This window comes from Dromiciops gliroides, chromosome 2, assembly GCF_019393635.1.
Source record: "Dromiciops gliroides isolate mDroGli1 chromosome 2, mDroGli1.pri, whole genome shotgun sequence".
NCBI classification, from domain to species: Eukaryota; Metazoa; Chordata; class Mammalia; order Microbiotheria; family Microbiotheriidae; genus Dromiciops; species Dromiciops gliroides.
In genome coordinates this window covers 488,626,612-488,646,402 of record NC_057862.1, presented here as the reverse complement: position 1 = coordinate 488,646,402, position 19,791 = coordinate 488,626,612, and the positions used below count along the sequence as shown (strand labels likewise).

At 39.4% G+C, this 19,791-nt stretch overlaps 1 protein-coding gene across 1 annotated transcript; it reads left to right on the top strand.

Moving 5' to 3' along the window:
- The first annotated feature begins 591 nt into the window (after positions 1-591).
- On the top strand, positions 592-12,169 carry LOC122739171 (ubiquitin-conjugating enzyme E2 S-like). The gene is given in 6 exon segments (XM_043981010.1): positions 592-702; positions 10,952-11,102; positions 11,168-11,407; positions 11,410-11,538; positions 11,541-11,657; positions 12,114-12,169. Coding segments are annotated over 6 exon segments (804 nt in total).
- Positions 12,170-19,791: the final 7,622 nt, after the last annotated feature.

The following is a 19,791-nucleotide window of genomic DNA, read 5'->3' as shown; positions in this document are numbered from 1 at the left end:
CTAGGTGGTGCAGTGGATAAAGCACCAGCCCTGGATTAAGGAGGACCTGAGTTCAAATACAGTCTCAGACACTTGACACTTACTAGCTGTGTGACCCTGGACAAGTCACTTAACCCCCATTGCCCGACAAAAAAAAAAAGATGCTATTCAGTTCATAAATTGCAAACCAGAGACAAGAAAGGCTGAAATTATTTGCTCAGTGGGAAAATGCTGAAATGTTGAAGCTTGGGAATGATGTTTTTTCTTAAAAATTGACCAGTTAAGTCCCAAGAATCCATGTGAAAGGAAGCAAAACTTTCTGTTCTCAAGTGTACCATTGTAGTAGTGTCCTGAAGCGTAAGATTGTCATGACTGTTGAAAAGTTTCTGTCATTTATAGCAAGAAAAAAGCAAAGCACAAATCTAATACCAGCATAAGCAAGAAAAGACAGAGAAGCAGGAGAAATGTTTGGCTCAGGAAAAGCTTTTACCTCTTCATCTTTACCTCCCCTCTGTTCTGTTGTTCTTCAGTCCAAACCTTCTCAATGACATTCCTTGACTTCCAGAAACTATATCTTTCAGCTGAAGCAATACCCACCTCCTAATTCCAGAGATGAGGAACATACAGGCACATCAAAAGAGTCCTGAAGCATCCAGGGGCATTGGAGAAATTAATACTATGCTCCCTGAGATGTATAAAAAGTTTGAGAGACATAATTCCTGGGTAACTAATAATTTTATTAATGATGGCTAGCAAATAATTAATAAAAGGATGGTTATTTGTCTTTTGTAAACCAAGGATGTATCATGACAGCCTATTGATAATTATATGCCGTTGGAAGACTGGCGGTTCCCAACAGATGGCAATATGATTGGTTTAACAATTAATGGGGGGGGGCGGCTAGGTGGCACAGTGGATAAAGCACCGGCCCTGGATTCAGGAGTACCTGAGTTCAAATCTGGCCTCAGACACTTGACACTTACTAGCTGTGTGACCCTGGGCAAGTCACTTAACCCCCATTGCCCTGCAAAAAAAAAAATTAATGAGAGGACAGAATATTATAATGGGAGGTAGACCTACTTTAATGAAGGGCTGGGGGACATAACTTTGATTATGTGACTCTTACTCCCAGACCACTTGTAGCCTCAGCGTTCTAGACAAAAGATCTATCCCTCACCAAGTCAGTAGGTGGAGCTGAGGAGGAAAAGCATTCCAGGCATGGGGGACAGCCAGAAAATGGGCCAGAATTCACCTAGGTTAAAATCTCCTTACCTTCTGATCAAATCTAAACTTTCCCAGTTGGATGAGGTCTGAAAAGATTGAGGAGAATGTTCAATCTTAACTCATTTTCAGGTCTATTCTTCAGATGCTAATTTAACCTAGTAGAGAATGAGGAGATAGGAAGGGAAAGAATTCTGGATCTCTTCCAATAATAACTGGTTATTAATATGAGAAAAATAATCATTTCTCTCACTTCTACTAACCTTGTTTGGGCTCAACATCTATTTAACCATAGCCAAATCCTTATATGGGACTTTGTGAAAAATCATGAACAAAATTGAGAACTCCAGACCCTAAATTTACCTCTGTGATGTTTAAAATCTAAATGTGTGGTCACCTTAAAATAGAAACTTCAGCACCAGTCTTTGGGCATTAAACATTTATTAAAGCATACCAAGTATTCACATGGAGTTCAGAAAGTTAAGAAAAAGCCTATCTAGCCTAGAGTTCCAGCCTGGCCGGGTTCTTCCTCAAGTCCTCTGCCATGAGCCTGCTTCAACCACAAACTGCTCAGCAAACTGAATGTGGAAGCATTTTATAGGTCTGGAGCAAAGGCAGTCCTTACACACTGCTTCAAGATGATTGCTTAGTGTCATCCAAATCCATTGGTTCACTGGACCTGAAGGTGGTTTCATGTTGAGTTCAAAGTCCTTAGCTTCTGAGAACAATACCTTCTTAAGGGCTAGCCAAGAGTGGTTACAATCTAATTGATCTGAGGTAGGCTAATCAGCAAAGTCAATCACTCTCACTTAATTCAGTCAGTTTAGATTACTCTCCAGGTGGGCCTTTGAGTGTCTGCTAAATCCCATTATCTTCTCATACCTCCTGAAGAAAATAACAGAACACCATCATGGGATCACAGAATTTTAGAACTGGAAGGGATTCATATCACACTTTTCATGTGTCTGTATTTTATCTCTCCTAGTAGATTCCAAGTCTCTTGAGGGCAGGGCAAATAATAGCTAATACTTGCAATATATAGCACTTTTACCATATGTAAATTACTTAGGTCTATTGTTCTATTTGATCCTCATATTAACAATGTGAAGGAGGTACTATTATATTACTTTTACAGAAGGTGTTGCTGAAAGAAGTTGTACTTTGCGTAGGGTCACATAGCTAGTAAGTATCTAGGGTGGGATTTGAATCCAGGATTCCAAGTTCTGTGTTCTATCACTGTACCAGGCTGCCTTAAGTACAAGTCTTTGTATGCCCCTCAGGGTCATTGTTGTTGCTGTTGTTCTTATTATTTTAACTAGATTGATAAAAGAGGCAGATTCTGTCTGCCAGTGTCTGCCTCCTACTTCCTGTCCTCCTCCCAGAAATGGGAGGTTCTTCAAGTTGATTGGCTGAGAGCAGTCTCCTGTTGATGTTGTAGTCCATAGCCTTTAAGAACACTTGATGTCCCAGTCCATAGCCTCTGAGAATACACTGACCTCAGTGTTGGCTAGTGGCTAAAATATAATCAAATTTAAGTGGGTACTTAGTAGTTACTTATTCACACCCAATTCAAATACTACTAAGTCAATCAAGTTGGACCCCTGGACGTCTACCAAATTCCATTATCTTAACACAGATGGAAGGACCTGTTTGTGGCACAGAGAAGAGACCTTGAGCAAATAATTTCCTCCTAAGCCTCTGTTTACTTATCTGTAACAGGAGATGGTTGGTCCAGGCTATATCATAGGTCCCTTGTAGCTCTGACATCCCTATGGTTTCTGAGTTATGGGGCCAAGAAGCAGAAAGGAAACCTCCACTCAATCATATAGTCATAGTATTGATAAGCTAAAAAGTTTAGAAAAGACACAATTTCTGCCATCAAAGATCTTATAGTCTAGTAGGGATGTATGATACATATGCAGATAATGCTAATGCAAAAGAACAGATACACATCATACACATATTACATATGTCACACACGTTAGTGTATGCACTCTGAAAAGCAGTTGGAAAGATTCTTGAAGGCAAGGGTTATTTTCTGTTGGCTTTCTTTTCCCAGCAAAAAGTAGAAGATCTAGTACATATTAAGCATGGGATAAGGATGTCATGCACAAATGTTGAATAGGACTTTAAGAAATTTGAGTACCTGACATATGCATAAAGGAATGGAAAGGAAATTGCCAGCCTCTTCTAGTCCCTTGCATTGTCCAGAGCTGTACAAGGTTAAGAGAGGAAAATCAAAGGACTATAATTCATTCCCTTGAAGTAGTTTCCCAATGCTGGTGATTCCTTTTTCTCCTTACATGTTGGTTCTATGAGCAGACCTCAACTTAAAAAAATAAATAAATAGGGGAGCAGCTAGATAGCGCAGTGGATAGAGGACTGGCACTGGATTCAGTAGTACCTGAGTTCAAATCTGGCCTCAGACACTTAACATTTACTAGCTGTGTGACCCTGGGCAAGTCGCTTAACCCCTATTGCCCTGCAAAAATAAAAAAATTAAAAATAAATAAATAAGCTGCAATAATGAGTAAGAAGCAAAAAAGAGCGCTCTCCATTGAGAGCTTCTGTATCAACAGGGAAGAAGCAAACACAAACTCAGATGAGGACAATACCCTCAAATTGCCTACATGTGAAGCCTCACGAGGTAAGGTGAATTGGTCTCAAGAACAAAAAAGCCTTCCTGGAAGAGCTCAAAAAGGATTTTAAAAACCAATTGAGAGAGGTAGAAGAAAAAATGGGGAGAGAAATGAAAGCAAAACAAGAAAACTATGAAAAAAGAATCAGCAGCTTGGAAAAGGAAGCACAAAGATTGTCTGCAGAAAACAATGCCTTAAAAAATTCATTTGGCCAAATGGAAAAAAAGGCGCATAATCTCACTGAAGAAAACAATGCCTTAAAAATTAAAATTGGACAGTTGGAGGATAAAGAATCCATGAGACACCAGGAATCAGTCAAGCAGAATCAAAAGAGTGAAAAAATAGAAGAAAATGTGAAATATCTCATTGGAAAGACAACTGATCTGGAAAACAGATCGAGGAGAGACAATTTGAGAATCATTGGACTGCCTGAAAGCCATGACCACAAAAAGAATCTAGACACCATATTCCAGGAAATTATTAAGGAGAACTGCCCTGATATCACAGAATCAGAGGATAAAATCATCATTGAAAGAATCCACTGATCACCTCCTGAAAGAGACCCCAAAAGGAAAACTCCAAGGAATATCGTAGCCAAATTCCAGAATTATCAGGTGAAGGAGAAAATACTCCAAGCGCAGAAAGAGAGCAATTTCAATATCATGGAGCCACAGTCAGGATTGCTTAGGACCTGGCAGCTTCAACATTAAAGGACCGCAAGGCTTGGAATATGATATTCTGGAAGGCAAAGGCGCTTGGATTGCAGCCAAGAATCTATTACCCAGCAAAAATGTGCATTTTCTTTCAGGGGAAAAGATGGACATTCAATGACATTGGGGACTTTCAATGTTTCCTGAGGAAAAGACCAGAATTGAATAGAAGATTCGATCTTAACATGCAAGACTCAAGAGAAGTTTAAAAAGGTAAACCGGGGGGGGGGGGGGGGGGGGGAGGGGGAGGGGAAGGTTACCCTATTAGGTTAAACTGTTTACATCCCTACATGGGAAGATAATACTCATAACTCTAAGAGACTGTAAATGTATTTGGGCAGAGAGAAGGAGTTTACACAGAGGGTATAAATCATAAATTGTCTTTGATGTGATGATACAAAGAAAATTAAGGGGTTACAAAGTGAATCTATGGGGAAGAGAGGAAAGGGGAGGTGGAATGGGGGTGAATTATATCATATGAAGAGGTAAAAAAAAAAAACCTATTACAATATAGGGAAAGAAAGGAGGGGTGAACATTGTTTTCAACCCCTACTCTCATTAGATTTTGATTCAAAGAGGGAATAACATATACATTCATTGGGATAAAGAAACTTAGCTCATTCTTTAGGAAGCAAAAGGGGAAGGGAAAGGGGTGGGGGACTGATAGAAGGGAGGACAAAATTAAGGGAGAAAAGGGCAAAGAAAAGAGAGGGGGGTGATAAAAATGGAGGGCAGATCGGGGGAGGCAGGGGTAAGAAGTAAAATGTTGGTGAGGAGGAATAGGGTGAAAGAAGGGGGAAAAGTACAAAGGGGGTAAATAGAATGGAAGGGAATAGACAGTTAGTAATAATAACTGTGAATGTGAATGGGATAAACTCTGCTATAAAATGGAAGCAAATTGTAGAGTGGATTAAAAACCAGAATCCTACAATATGCTGTTTACAAGAAACACATTTGAAGCAGAGAGATACACACAGAGTAAAGGTAAAAGGCTGGAGCAGAATAAACTATGCTTGAACTAAAGTAAAAAAAGCAGGGGTAGCAATCCATATCTCAGACAAAGCTCAGGCAAAAATAGATCTCATTAAAAGAGATAAGGAAGGAAATTACATCTTGCTAAAAGGTACTATAGATAATGAAGTAATATCAATATTAAATATGTATGAGCCAAGTGGTATAGCATCCAAATTCTTAGAGGAGAAGTTAAATGAATTACAAGAGGAATTTGACAGTAATACTTCACTATTGGGGGATCTGAATCTCCCCCTCTCAGAATTAGATAAATCTAGCCAAAAAATAAATAAGAAGTGAAAGAGGTGAATAGATTACTAGAAAAGTTAGACATGATAGATGTCTGGAGAAAATTGAATGGGGATAGAAAGAAATATACCTTTTTCTCAGCAGTACATGGCACATTTTCAAAAATTGACCATGTATTAGGGCACAAAAACATCATAGTTAAATGTAGAAAGGCAGAAATAGTAAACGTATCCTTCTCAGATCATGATGCAATAAAAATTACATGTGAGAAAGAGCCAGGGAAAAGTAGAATGAAAATCAATTGGAAACTAAATAATTTCATTCTAAAGAATGAATGGGCCAAACAACAAATCATAGAAACAATCAATAACTATATCCAAGAGAATGACAATAATGAGACAACATACCAAAATCTATGGGATGCAGCCAAAGCAGTGCTTAGGGGAAAATTTATAGCTATAAATGCTTACATGAATAAAAAAGAGAAAGAGGAGATTAATGAATTGGGCATGCAACTTAAAAAGCTAGAAAAAGAGCAAATTAGAAATCCCCAATTAGATACTAAACTAGAGATCCTGAAAATTAAAGGAGAAATTAATAAGATTGAAAGCAAAAAAAAAACCCTATAGAATTAATCAATAAAACTAAGAGCTGGTTTTATGAAAAAACCAATAAAATAGATAAAATATTGGTTAATTTGATTAAAAAAAGAAAGAAGAAAACCAAATTATCAGTATCAAAAATGAAAAGGGTGATTTTACCACCAATGAAGTGGAAATTAAATCAATAAATAGGAATTATTTTGCTCAACTGTATGCCAATAAATTTGACAATCTAAATGAAATGGATGAATATTTACAAAAATACAAACTGTCCAGGTTAACTGAAGAGGAAATAAAATCCTTAAATAAACCCATATTAGAAAAAGAAATTGAACAAGCCATTAATGAACTCCTTAAGAAAAAATCCCCAGGGCCAGATGGGTTTACAGGTTAATTTTACCAAACATTTAAAGAACAATTAATTCCAATATTATACAAATTATTTGGAAAAATAGGTGAAGAAGGAGTTCTACCAAATTCGTTTTATGACACAAATATGGTGGTGATACCAAAACTAGGCAAAGCAAAAACAGAGAAAGATAATTATAGACCAATTTCCCTAATGAATATTGATGCTAAAATCTTAAATAAGATATTAGCAAGGAGATTACAACAAGTGAACACCAGGATAATACACTATGACCAGGTGGGATTTATACCAGGAATGCAGGGCTGGTTCAACATTAGGAAAACTATTAACATAATCAACCACATCAATAAGAAAACCAACCAAAATCATATGATTATCTCAATAGATGCAGAGAAAGCTTTTGACAAAATACAGCACTCATTCCTAATAAAAACACTAGAGAGCTTAGGAATAGGTGGAGCTTTCCTTAGAATAATAAATAGTATCTACCTAAAGCCATCAGCAAGTATTATATGCAATGGAGATAAATTAGAGCCCTTTTCAATAAGATCAGGGGTGAAACAGGGATGTCCATTATCACCCCTATCATTTAATATTGTACTAGAAATGTTAGCTTTAGCAATCAGAGAAGATAAAGGAATTAAATGAATTAGAATAGGCAAGGAGGAAACAAAACTATCATCTTTGCAAGCGATATGATGTATACTTAAAAGAATCCTAGAGAATCAACTCAAAAATTACTTGAAACAATTAACAACTTTAGCAAAGTAGCAGGATATAAAATAAATCCACATAAATCATCAGCATTTCTATACAGACCAACAAAGCCCAGCAGCAAGAGATAGAAAGAGAAATTCCATTAAAGTAAACGGTAGATAATATAAAATACTTGGGAGTCTACTTGCCAAGACAAACCCAGGAACTCTATGAACACAACTACCAAACACTCTTCACACAAATCAAATCAGATCTAAATAATTGGAAAGATATCAATTGCTCATGGATTGGCAGATCTAATATAGTAAAAATGACAATACTACCTAAATTAATTTACTTATTCAGTGCCATACCAATCAGACTACCTAAAACTTATTTTATAGAGCTAGAAAAAATAATAACAAAATTCATCTGGAAAAACAAAAAATCAAGAATATCCAGGGAAATAATGAAAAAAATTCACAGGAAGGTGGGTTAGTGGTACCAAACCTGGAGCTTTACTATTAAGCGGCAGTCATCAAAACTATCTGGTACTGGCTAAGAAATAGAGTGGAGGATCAATGGAATAGGCTAGGCACAGGAAACGCAGTAGTAAATGACAATAGTAATGTAGTGTTTGATAAACCCAAAGACTTCAGCTTCTGGGATAGAAACTCAGTATTTGACAAAGACTACTGGGAAAACTGGAAGATAGTATGGCAGAAATTAGGCATAGACCAACATCTTATACCTTATACTAAAATAAGGTCAAAATGGATACATGATTTAGACATGAGGTGATACCATAGGTAAATTAGGAGAGAAAGGAATAGTGTACCTATCAGATCTTTGGAAAGGAAAACAGTTTATGACCAAACAAGAGATAGAGAATATTATAAAATGCAAAATGGGTGATTTTGATTACATTAAATTTAAAAATTTTTGTACAAACAGAAGCAATGCATCCAAAATTAGAAGGGAGACAGAAAGCTGGGAAACAATTTTTATGGCCAGTACTTCTGATAAAGGCCTCATTTCTTAAATATATAGGGAACTAAATCAAATTTATAAGAATCCAAGTCATTGCCCAATTGAGAAATGGTCAAAGGATATGAACAGGCAGTTTTCTGATGAAGAAACCAAAGCTATTCCCATATGAAAAAATGCTCTAAATCTCTAATGATTAGAGAGATGTAAATTAAAACAACTCTGAGGTACCACCTGACACCTATCAGATTGGCTAAAATGACAAAAAAGGAAAATAATAAATGTTAGAGAAGCTGTGGAAAAAATTGGAACACTAATGCATTGTTGGTGGAGCTGTGAACTGATCCAACCATTCTGGAGAGCAATTTGGAATTATGCCCAAAGGGCGATAAAGCTGTGCATACACTTTGACCCAGCAATACCACCTTTGGGTCTTTTGCCCAAAGAAATCATGGAAAGGGGAAAGGGACCCACATGCACAAAAATATTTATAGCTGCTCTTTATGTGGTGGCCAGGAATTGGAAGTTGAAAGGATGCCCATCAATTGGGGAATGGCTGGACAAGTTGTGGTATATGAATACAATGGAATACTATTGTGCTGTAAGAAACGATGAGCAGGAGGAGTTCAGAGAAACCTGGAGGGTCTTGCGTGGGCTGATGATGAGTGAGATGAGCAGAACCAGAAGAACATTGTACACAGTATCATCAACATTGAGTGTTGATCTACTGTGATGGACTATATTCTTCTCACCAATGCAATGGTACAGAAGAGTTCCAGGGAACTCATGACAGAAGAGGATCTCCAAATCCAGGAAAAAAAAAAGAACTGTGGAGTATAGATGCTGAATGAACCATACTATTTCTTTTGGTTTTGGCGCTGTTGTTTTTTTATTTTGAGGTTTTTTTGTCATTGCTCTGATTTTTCTCTTATAACATGACTAATGCAGAAATATGTTTAATGTTATTATGTGTGTGTGTGTGTATAACCTTTATCAGATTGTCTGCTGTCTAGGGGAGGGGGCAGGCTGCCTGGCTTCTGGAAGTTACATCTATTCATAGACCTACCTGTAAGTCATGTCAATCAAAGCTACCAGCTGATTAGCTGGGAGATGGGTGTGGGGACCGCCCCTCTTGTGGTCGGGCAGGGAGCTTCTGCTCTAGAGAACTGGGGATCCCCCTTTCTTTCCATTGGAGGTCTCAGTGGTGGCTGGAGGGCCAGAGTAGCAAGGCTTTTTCTTTCTGAACTCCATGTGTTCTTCCTCTCTCTTTTACTAACTTCTATTATACTTAAATAAATGCTTAATGCCCAAAGACTGGTGCTATTAGCTTCTAATTTAAGGTGACCACACATTAGGTTTTTATTCATCACAGTGAGATTTTAAACATAATAAAAGACATCAATTGTGTTTTTTGTTTTATTTTTGCTTTACCGCAATCAATATGTTTTTCTAGTTCTGGTTATTTTACCCTACATCAGTTAATATAAATCTTTCCATGCTTCTCTGAATTGTTCAGCTGCATTATTTTTAAAGGAACAATATTCTACTGCATTCATGTACCATGATTTATTTAACTTTTTTTCAATGAGTACTTACTTTATTTCCTGTTCTTTGCTACTACAACAGGTGTTGTTTGATATATATGAGACCTTCTCTTTACCATTGACCTCTCTGTCATTGAATATAGCAGTAGGTTCTCTGGATCAAAGTATAAAAATATGTAAGTTACTGCCAGAATAATTCTAAATTGATTTCCAGAGCAGTTGAACCATTTCACAGCTCCACCAACCATATATATGTACCTATATTTCTGAACCACCCCCCACACATTAACTATCTTCTGTCATCTTTACCAATTTTGGGGGTGTGAAGTAAGACCCCAGGGTAGCTTTGATTTACATTTCTCTTATTATTAGTGACTTGGCATAATCTTTTATCTGTTTGTTAGTATTTTAAAATTCTTCCTTAGAGAGGTGTTTGACCACTTATACACTATGCAATAACCCTTGGTCTTATATGTTTGTGTTAATTCCCTACATATAGTAAGTATTGGTCCTTTATCAGAGATATCTGAGGCCAATATTTATTCCCAGCTGATACTTAACCTTCTCATTAGTTAGTACTTGTTTTATGGTCACGCTTAAATTCCTTCTATTCCATTGAGTCTTTCCTAATGCCTCTAATTCAGTGATAATCTCACTCCTATGGTCTACTAAAGAGGAGGCAGTATTTTTCCTAAATGGGCAGAGATCCCTTTCAAGCACGGACAATACCATAACTCAGTTGGTGGTAGTTACCATCAAGGTCAGGGTCAAGGTCAAGTAGCACTTACTCTATGAAGCCTTCCCGAAGGCTTCTAGTTCACGGGATTCTCTTATTCTTTGAGCAACTAAAGCACTTAATACTGGCCCCACTTACCAACACTTAAATAAATATTTAACATCATTAAAAAAATAAAAACCTTTATTAAGAACAAACCACGTTTAGTGCGGCGGGGCAGTCGAGGGGGGCGGGCGGGCGGGTGGTCGCAGGAGAGGCGGCGGCGCTAGGGAGTGGGAGCAGGAGCGGCCCGCAGCGGCCGCTGGGGCCGGACCAGGGGCGGAGGAGGCGGCCTCGGCTGAGAAATCGCAGCCCGGGAGTGCCGGGCACGCGGGGGAGGCGGTCCCCTCCCCAGACCACCCCAATCCTGGAGGCCACCCCCAGGCTCCGGCGACGTGAACTCCAACATGGAGAACCTGCCCCCCCCTCCCCCCCGCCCCCATCATCCGTCTGGCAAGGAGGTCAAGACATTCAGCTCGGACCCCCATGATGGCATCAAGGTCTTTCCCAAAGAGGAAAAGTCTCACGGACTTTCAGGTCACCATCAAAGGCCAGAGGAGACCCCCTATGCAGAAGGCTTGTCCCGAATTAAGCTGCTCTTGGGCAAGGACTTTCCCACTCCACCTTCCAGGGCTTCTTCCTCACCAAGATCTTCCACCCCAACGTGGGGGCCAACGGCGAGATCTGTGTCAACGTGCTCAAAAGAGACTGGGCGGCCGAGCTGGGCATCCACCACGTGCTGTTGACTATCAAGTGCCTCTGATCCACCCGAACCCCAAGTCGGTGCTGAATGAGGAGGCTGGCCGATTGCTCCTGGAGGACTATGAGCAGTCCGCAGCTCGAAGACCTACCAGAAGCAGACTCTTCGGAGGCTGTAGGATTCCCGCCCCCCCCCCCCCCCGCAGGAGGGCGTTGGGAGGAGGGGGCAGCTTTTGTATTTTACTAAATTATTTAAATTATGCTGGGAGGAGCGGGGCAGTGGGAGGGTGGACTGGATTTTTTTTTTCTAAAATACAGTTGAAAAACAGCAAAAAAAAAAAAAAACCCAACCCATGCAAGGCTGTGTTTTGATAGGACTGTGACTTTGATAGGACTGTGATGTCACTGGTGTGAGTACTTCCTCCATTGGTAATGGAATGTAATGCCTTCTCATACTGTGTGATTCTTGTCCACATACTTCCATAAATTCTCCACAGAAATTCTATCTAATACCCTGGAGATCCTTGGTTCAGTTTGTGTGGTAGATTACAAACTTATTGGACATTGAACCAAAATCCCTTAAGCATACAAAGTTAATGCTTGTTGATAATCTAAAATTTTTGATTCTTAGTACCCTCTGCCCCCTTTTCTGCCACTCACTATGGAATTATGTATGGGAGATCATAAAAAACTAAGGGTTATTTTGTATTTATATCTGGTTTGTGGGTGATACCAAAGTTCTACTCCAAAAATCTCATAAAGACTAGGCATTACATTCTCGATAGATACAGTAGTGGATATAGTAATGTACATTCACATTCACACTGGTCTGTTCACACCTTGAACTTTAGCAGGTCTGCTTATACTCTGATTTTACTGCCTGTGTGGCATTAGGTAAATCACTTAAATTCTATTGCTTTTAGTTTCCTCTACTTTAAAGTAAAGGAATTGGACTATACTATCTCCTAAGCCCCTTTGGACTTGAAACCAATCAATGCATTGAAAGATTTATCAAGTACTTACCATATGCCAGGCATTGTGCCATAATCCCTTGACACCTTTCCTATACCAGTGGTTGGCCAAAACCATTCTTAGCTCATGGACTGTACAAAAGCAAATGGCAGGACGGATTTGGACTGGAGGCTATAGTTTTCTATCTGTCTTACACAGCATACTGGAGGCTACAAACTGTACTATTCAGATAAACAACTGATATGGCTCTCTAATATTGCTCCATGGGAGGGTATTAGGACTCAGAGCTGTACACAATCTTGGCCTTCAAAGTACAGGTGGGACTTGCCCTTCTTTGCCTCTTGCTACATTTTCAAAGTCAGGGATCACTCACAAGCAACTAGAACTTCTACCTCAGGCTTCACCACAAGTTTTACCAGAACTTTACCAAGCTGTGACCTGGAAATATTATAAATAGAACCCAAGGTCTCATCAACACTACAATAAGCTATTGAAGTTGAACTTTAGTGCAGGAGACCTGATTTCTCATCTCAATAAAATTTTACAAAGCTACTCCATGAGCTCATCTAGGGCATCCTTAACAGAATAATTAAAAGAGAACAAGCAAATGTCTATGGCAGACCACATCTTCACAGTCAAACAACTGATCGAAAGGCCCAGAAGATAGGGATCTGCTGTATTCATTGTTTATTGACTTCAAGAAAGCATTTCTGATACTCAATAGAAAAGACTGCAGCCTTTACAGTTTTCCTCAGACAAGATGTGACTCAATCAGATTCGTATTAGACCCCCTGAAATGCTTGAGTTATTGACATCCAGTTAGGTGTTAAAGAGGGAAACACAAGAACACCAAAGATGTTTGCCAATGGAATGATCATGAAAGATGTCTGGTGCAAGACCAAAACAAAAAGTTCCTGCTGTTGTTGAGGTCCTTCAAATATCTCTGTTCACAGGTTACATATGGAATGCACGAGTCCTGTAGCAGTGCAAAACTTCCTCAGAGACCCCCATGACATTGTAAAAGAGATCATTCTACACATCCACACTGGAAAAACTGGGTAAGTGAAAAACATATATGGAGATGGATGGGCATCCCATCAAATTAGCCCATTAATAAATATCTTGGACATTTTTAATGATCGAGATATGAATCTAATCTGTAGAATGTACCATTTATTGCTTAGATCTCTTCTCAATTGTATTCTATATCCCAGACCCCAAGCAGTATAGAACTGAATGAGAACCATGTAAGACCCTCAGGAAATATAAATAACACACAAGCTCTGACTGACTAGTTCAACAGATGGGGCCACAAACAATAATACCAGGAAAGACAGGCAGGAAACCCTGAAACTACCATACCCAAAATCACTGCAAATTTCTTAGGGTTTTACCTGCAGGCCACTTCCCATTCTCATATGGCATGAAATTCTCACAAGGATTAGATCAGTTTTACTAAGATAGGCCAACACTGAAGATAAGAAGAAGCTGACTCAAATATCTACTAAATATAAGTGGATCTCTACTATTTATAACCAATGTATGTCCTATGCTAAATCTCTTTACTCTTTTTCTTTATTAAAATCCTGACATTTATCATTTTTACCTGCCCAGGCTAGCCATCTCCTTATTTCCCACCCTGCTGCACTGCTTTGAACTTATTTCTATTATGTCACGCAATGGGTACTTCTCCTCCTTTCCCTCCCCATACCTTCTACCTCCCATTAAATTGTAAACCTCTTTAATGTAAGGACTGTCTTTCTTTTTTTTTTTTGCTTACATTTGTATAATTTTTATTCCCATCACTTAGCAAAGTGCCTCGCACATAGTAAGCAGTTGATAAATGTTTATTGATTGACATCTACATTTATTGTGAAAAGAAAAATATGAAGGATAATTATGTGGACCAGAACCAAATAAGAGAAGGAATTCTGACTGAATATATTGGAAATTTCACTGCAGCTTATCTTCTGACGCATATTATCTGCTGCCTATCTATAGATCTACTTGTTTGGTCATTTTTTTCAGCAGTCTGACTTTCTGTTACCACATTTGGAGTTTTCTTGGCAAAGATACTGTAGTTGTTTGCCATTTCCTTCTCCAGCTCATTTTATAGATGAGGAAACTGAAATAAACAGGGTTAAGTGACCTGTCCAGGATCACACAGCTAATCTATTGTGGAAATTTATTTTGATTAGGAGACCCTACCTTTGGGCTGAGATTAGAAAGCCTTGGGCCCTCAGGGTCTCTTCTGTGTGGGAGGGGCTGGTGCCCCTCCCCCTCTGCTTCAGCTGAGCCAAAAAGCCCTGTGGGCTGTACAAGACACCAGGTCAGACAGCTGGAGGAAAAAAGCCCCCAGCTCCCTCCAACCTGATCGGAGCTATCCGAAAGATCCTGGATAGCCTGTGCTGAGGCACGTGATGCTGGAGCATCCGCCACAGCCCTGACTGGCGGATTAGCTTGGTCTGTGTGGGTGCAAAAAAGCCCTGAGATTTGAGTGGAGATAAGAAAGATATATATATATATATATATATATATATATATATATATATATATATATAGAGAGAGAGAGAGAGAGAGAGAGAGAGAGAGAGAGAGAGAGGAGGAGAAGAAGAGGTCAAGGGGAGAGACGGCAAAGGTTGGTCAGACAAGGGGTGGGGAGACAAATAGTAACGCAGGACTAGGAGCAAGGAGGAAAGGCCGGTGGACAAGATTAAGAGAGGCAGACAAGATTAGAGGGGCCACAAAGGCGGCAGAGGGCAGACTGACAGAGCAGACAGACAGACTGACTGACCAGGAGAGCACAGAAGCGGTCAGCATAGGGTACAGGTTGGAGAAAGTGAAGATTAAGAGGAGTTAGAAGGAAGTATCTGAGCAGGGAAAGTATAACATACCCTGGGGCGAGAGGTGGCTAAAAAAATTATTATTAAAAAGGTTACAGGCTCAGCAGGTGAAAGGAAGAACCGGAAAGCAGTCAGGTTGTACATTTTATTTCCCTGTATTCTTAATTTTAAATAGTATCTCATAAATAAACTCTGCTTTGATTATTTAGTTAAGAGGCTTCTTAATATTTTGCTTATCAATTTGGGAGTGGAGCAGTGTGGTGGAACTTGATAAACGGCCCACATTAAATTTACAGCAGTCAGATAGCAGCTAGTCATTAGTCCCAGATTAAGTACCCCAGTCAGATTAGCCCCAAATTAGGCTAGTCATTTTAAAATATTCTTACACTATTAAGTGTCTGAGGTCAGATTTGAACTCAGGTCTTCTTGACTCCAGCCTCTACCCACTGTGCTACCTAGCTGCCCTGAATGATACTACAGTATTTCATTTCATTGTTCTGGTTCTCATCAGTCAATGGTCAACCACTTTGTTTACAATATTTAGCTACCACAAAAATGTAACCATGAATACTTTTGGTATAACCAAGTCCTTTCATTTTGTAGCTAAGTAAACTGAAGACAAGAGAGAAAGAATTGAGTGACTGGTCAAAAGTCATATAGAAAATTTTCTTTTTCTCTCCTTCTCTCTCCACACACAGACACAGAGTCTGCGCGCGTGTGTGTGTGTGTGTGTGTATATATATATATATATATATATATATATATAATATATATATATATATATATATATATATATATATATATATATATATGTGGATGGATATGTATAAATCTCAGGACCAGGACTAGAACCTAGGTCTCCTGTTATAATTTATAAAGTAATTACTATACACTATCCCTTTGGGTTCTCACAACTGCTACATGAGGTAGGTAATATAGGTATTATTACTCACATTTTATACATTAGAAAACAGGCTCTTGAAGAGATATGAATCAAATCTAGGACTTTCCCGACTTTACCCTTTCCACTCTATCCTACTGTCTCCCAAGAAGGATGTTAGATTCAGTAAGTTGACAATTTCTAATATTGAATTCCCTTAGCAAGTAGGGTGAGAAGAAAGGCAAAATAGCAACAGTTGGAAGCTCCTGTGAATGGAGAGGAGAGGGTGAGGATGAGAAGCAATGCAATATATGGGGTTTGGAGTCAAGATTCAAATTCTAGTTCTGCTACTTGAAAATTATGTGAGGGGGCAGTTAGGTGGCACAGTGGATAGGGCACTGGCCCTGGATTCAGGAGGCCCTGAGTTCAGATCTGGCCTCAGACACTTGACATTTACTAGCTGTGTAGCCTTGGGCAAGTCACTTAACCCTCATTGCCCTGCAAAAAAAAAAATAATAATAATTATGTGACCCTGGGCAAATCCTTTCCTTTCTTCCAGATTTAGCTTTCTCCTTTGTTAGCATGAGGCGGGTCATAAGATCACAGATTTAGAGATGGAAGGAGTTTTAGAGATCATGTAATCCAACCCCCTCATTTTACAGATGAGAAAGCTAAGTAAGGCCCAGAGCCAGTTAGGTAGTACAGTGTATGAAATACTGGACTTGAAGTCAGGAAGATCCAAGTTTGAATTCTGCCTCAAGCATCTGTGTGACCTCAGGTAAGTCACTTAAGATCTCTCAGCATCAGTTTCCTCATCTGTAAAATGGGTAAAATGACACCTCACTGAGTGATTGTGAGAATCAAGTGAGAAAACATAGATAAAGTGCTCTGCAAGCCTTAAAGCACTATATTAATATCAGATGTTATTAAAAGTAAGCAAGGGGCAGAGCTGGGATTTGAAGCCAGCACTATCTATTGTATTACACTGCATGCTCAACTTCTGGAGGGTGATAGATGACACTTCAGACCTCCTCCCATTTTAACTCCTGTGATCTTAGCAAGGAAGCTGATGCACATGCCCGTTTCCTGCTCTATTGATAAGATAGCCCTGGCACCTTCTCAACCATTCTGGATGGATGCCCATGTTCAGAAGTAGAAACAAACAGTCCTGAGGAAGCATTGATGGTGACTTGTGACTGATCTTTCCTAGGACAAATTGTCCATCCTCTCTACTAGAACACAGGAGCAGATGGTCTGAGTCAGGCATACTCCATTCCAGATTGTCATCAAGTCTTTCCTGAAGATCCTGCTATGAATGTTCATTACCTCTGCCTCGGGGAACAGGAGGTCATAATAATGATTTACATTTGCTCATCTCTTTATTTTCTTTAAAGCACTTTACACAGACTTCATCACATAGGATCCTCACAACAACCTTGTAAGGTCATCTGGAAAGATTCTAAGCATTGCAGAGTGGCAGAACTGGAAGGGGTATTTAGAAGCACAGAATTTCAGAATTGGAGGGACCATCAAATCTATCATATCCTTGTAAAAGTGTAGTGCCTAAGGAAACCTGATAGCTTAAAGGCTAAATCTCCCACAGCAGGGAATCCTAGAATTGTGTGGGTATGCATTCTTTAAAACCTCAGCTCGGGGCGGCTAGGTGGCGCAGTGTATAAAGCACCAGCCCTGGATTCAGGAGGACCTAAGTTCAAATTTGGCCTCAGACACTTGAGACTAGCTGTGTGACCCTGCGCAAGTCACTTAACCCCCATTGCCCCACAAAAACAAAATAAAACAAACAAACAAAAAAACCCCTCAGCTCACATCTCCATCAGTGTGTTAATCTTTATTAGTCAGCCAGAGGACACAATTGTTGCTGCTCAGTAATTTCAGTCATCTCTGACTCTTTGTGACCCCATTTGGAGTTTCTTGGCAAAGATACTGGAGTGGTTTGCCATTTCCTTCTCAAATTCATTTTACAGATGAGAAATCTAAGGCAAACAGACTTTCCCAGAGTCACACAGCTAATAATTGAGGCTGGATTTGAACTCAGGCCTTTCTGGTTCCAGGCCAACTGCTCTATCTATTGGACCACTCACCTGCCCCATAGGACACAATTAGGTCAAAGCAAAGACATTTAATAACATGGTATTGTAAGAAAAATAGCAATAAATCATTTCTCCTCATAAATTTAGTGTATACTCACAAAAACATACACCATCCTGGGAAAAGTAAACACATGTTGGAAACATATAAACACACAAGGAAACATATAAACACATAAGGAAACAGTTTGTATAAAAAACATGTGGGGATTACAAGTTCAATATGAGTCAACAATGGTGTGATATGACTGCTACAATAGGTAATAAGATTTTATACTGCCTTAAGAAAGGTATGGTTTTCAGTAACAGAAAGGTGATAACTCCTCTCCACTCATGAAACCACATCCTGGAATATTGTGTTCAGTTCTCAGTGTCACATTCTTGGAAGGACTCTGAAAGATCTGGAAAGCATCCAAAGTAGGACAACTGGGTATTGAAGGAACTTGAGATAATGCCACATGATGACTGATTCAAGAAGTGGAATGTTTAGCCTGGAGAAGAGAAGACTTATTTATGAAAGGACATGATGGCAAATATGTGAGAGATTGTCATACAGATGAGGGAAATAACTCTGGCCTCAGAGGGCACAAGTAGGAGCAATGGGAGAAGTTTCAGACAGGTAATTTGGTGTTGTTGTTGTTGTTTGTTATTAAAGAGGACCATGATATTGGGAGGTGATGTCATGACTTGCAGTAAATTGGATTTAAGTGAAGGAGGGCTGTACAAAATCACCAGCCTTATTCTCTCCTCCAGAGCCATCTGGGTCCAGTAGCTAGACATACATAAGGATTACTGGAGATGGCTCAGGATGTTTGAAGCAATTGGGATTAAGTGACTTGCCCAGGGTCACCTAGCCAGTGAATTTCAAGTGTCTGTATCTGGATTTGAACTCACACCCTCCTGACTCCAGGACCAGAGTTCTATCCACTGTACCACCTACCTGCCCCTATAGAGAGGTAAATTTATGTTGAATATAAAGGAAAACTTAACAATTATATCTGTCCCAAATGGGAATGGGTTGCCTCAGGAAGTATTGATACCCCCTTGCTGGAGGACTTCAGGCAAAAACTGGGTGACCACCTCTTAAGTAACCCCCTCCCACAGGTTGTAGAAAGGGTTCTTATTCAGGCATGGGTCAGACTTGATGGCTTTTGAGGTCTCTTTCAACTTTGAGATTCTCTGATTCTGTGACCCTGGGTTCAGATCTTTCTTCTGAAACTTACTAGTTATATGGCCTTGGACAAATCCTGGACCTTGGATTTTTCCTCTATATAGCTAGATGTAAGCAAAGGATGCTGAAATTTCTCCTCATTCTCCCTGGGATAGGCAGAGAAAAATCTCCATATTGGGGGTGGTGGTTAATTGTTACACTAGGATGTTGAATTGCATTGCATTGAAATGAAATTAATTGAATTGAATCAGCATCAGGGGTCATTTAGTCCAGTCTTTCAATTGATGTAGGAATTCTCTCATTGTGGCATATCAGATAAAATGAAAGTTTCTGTA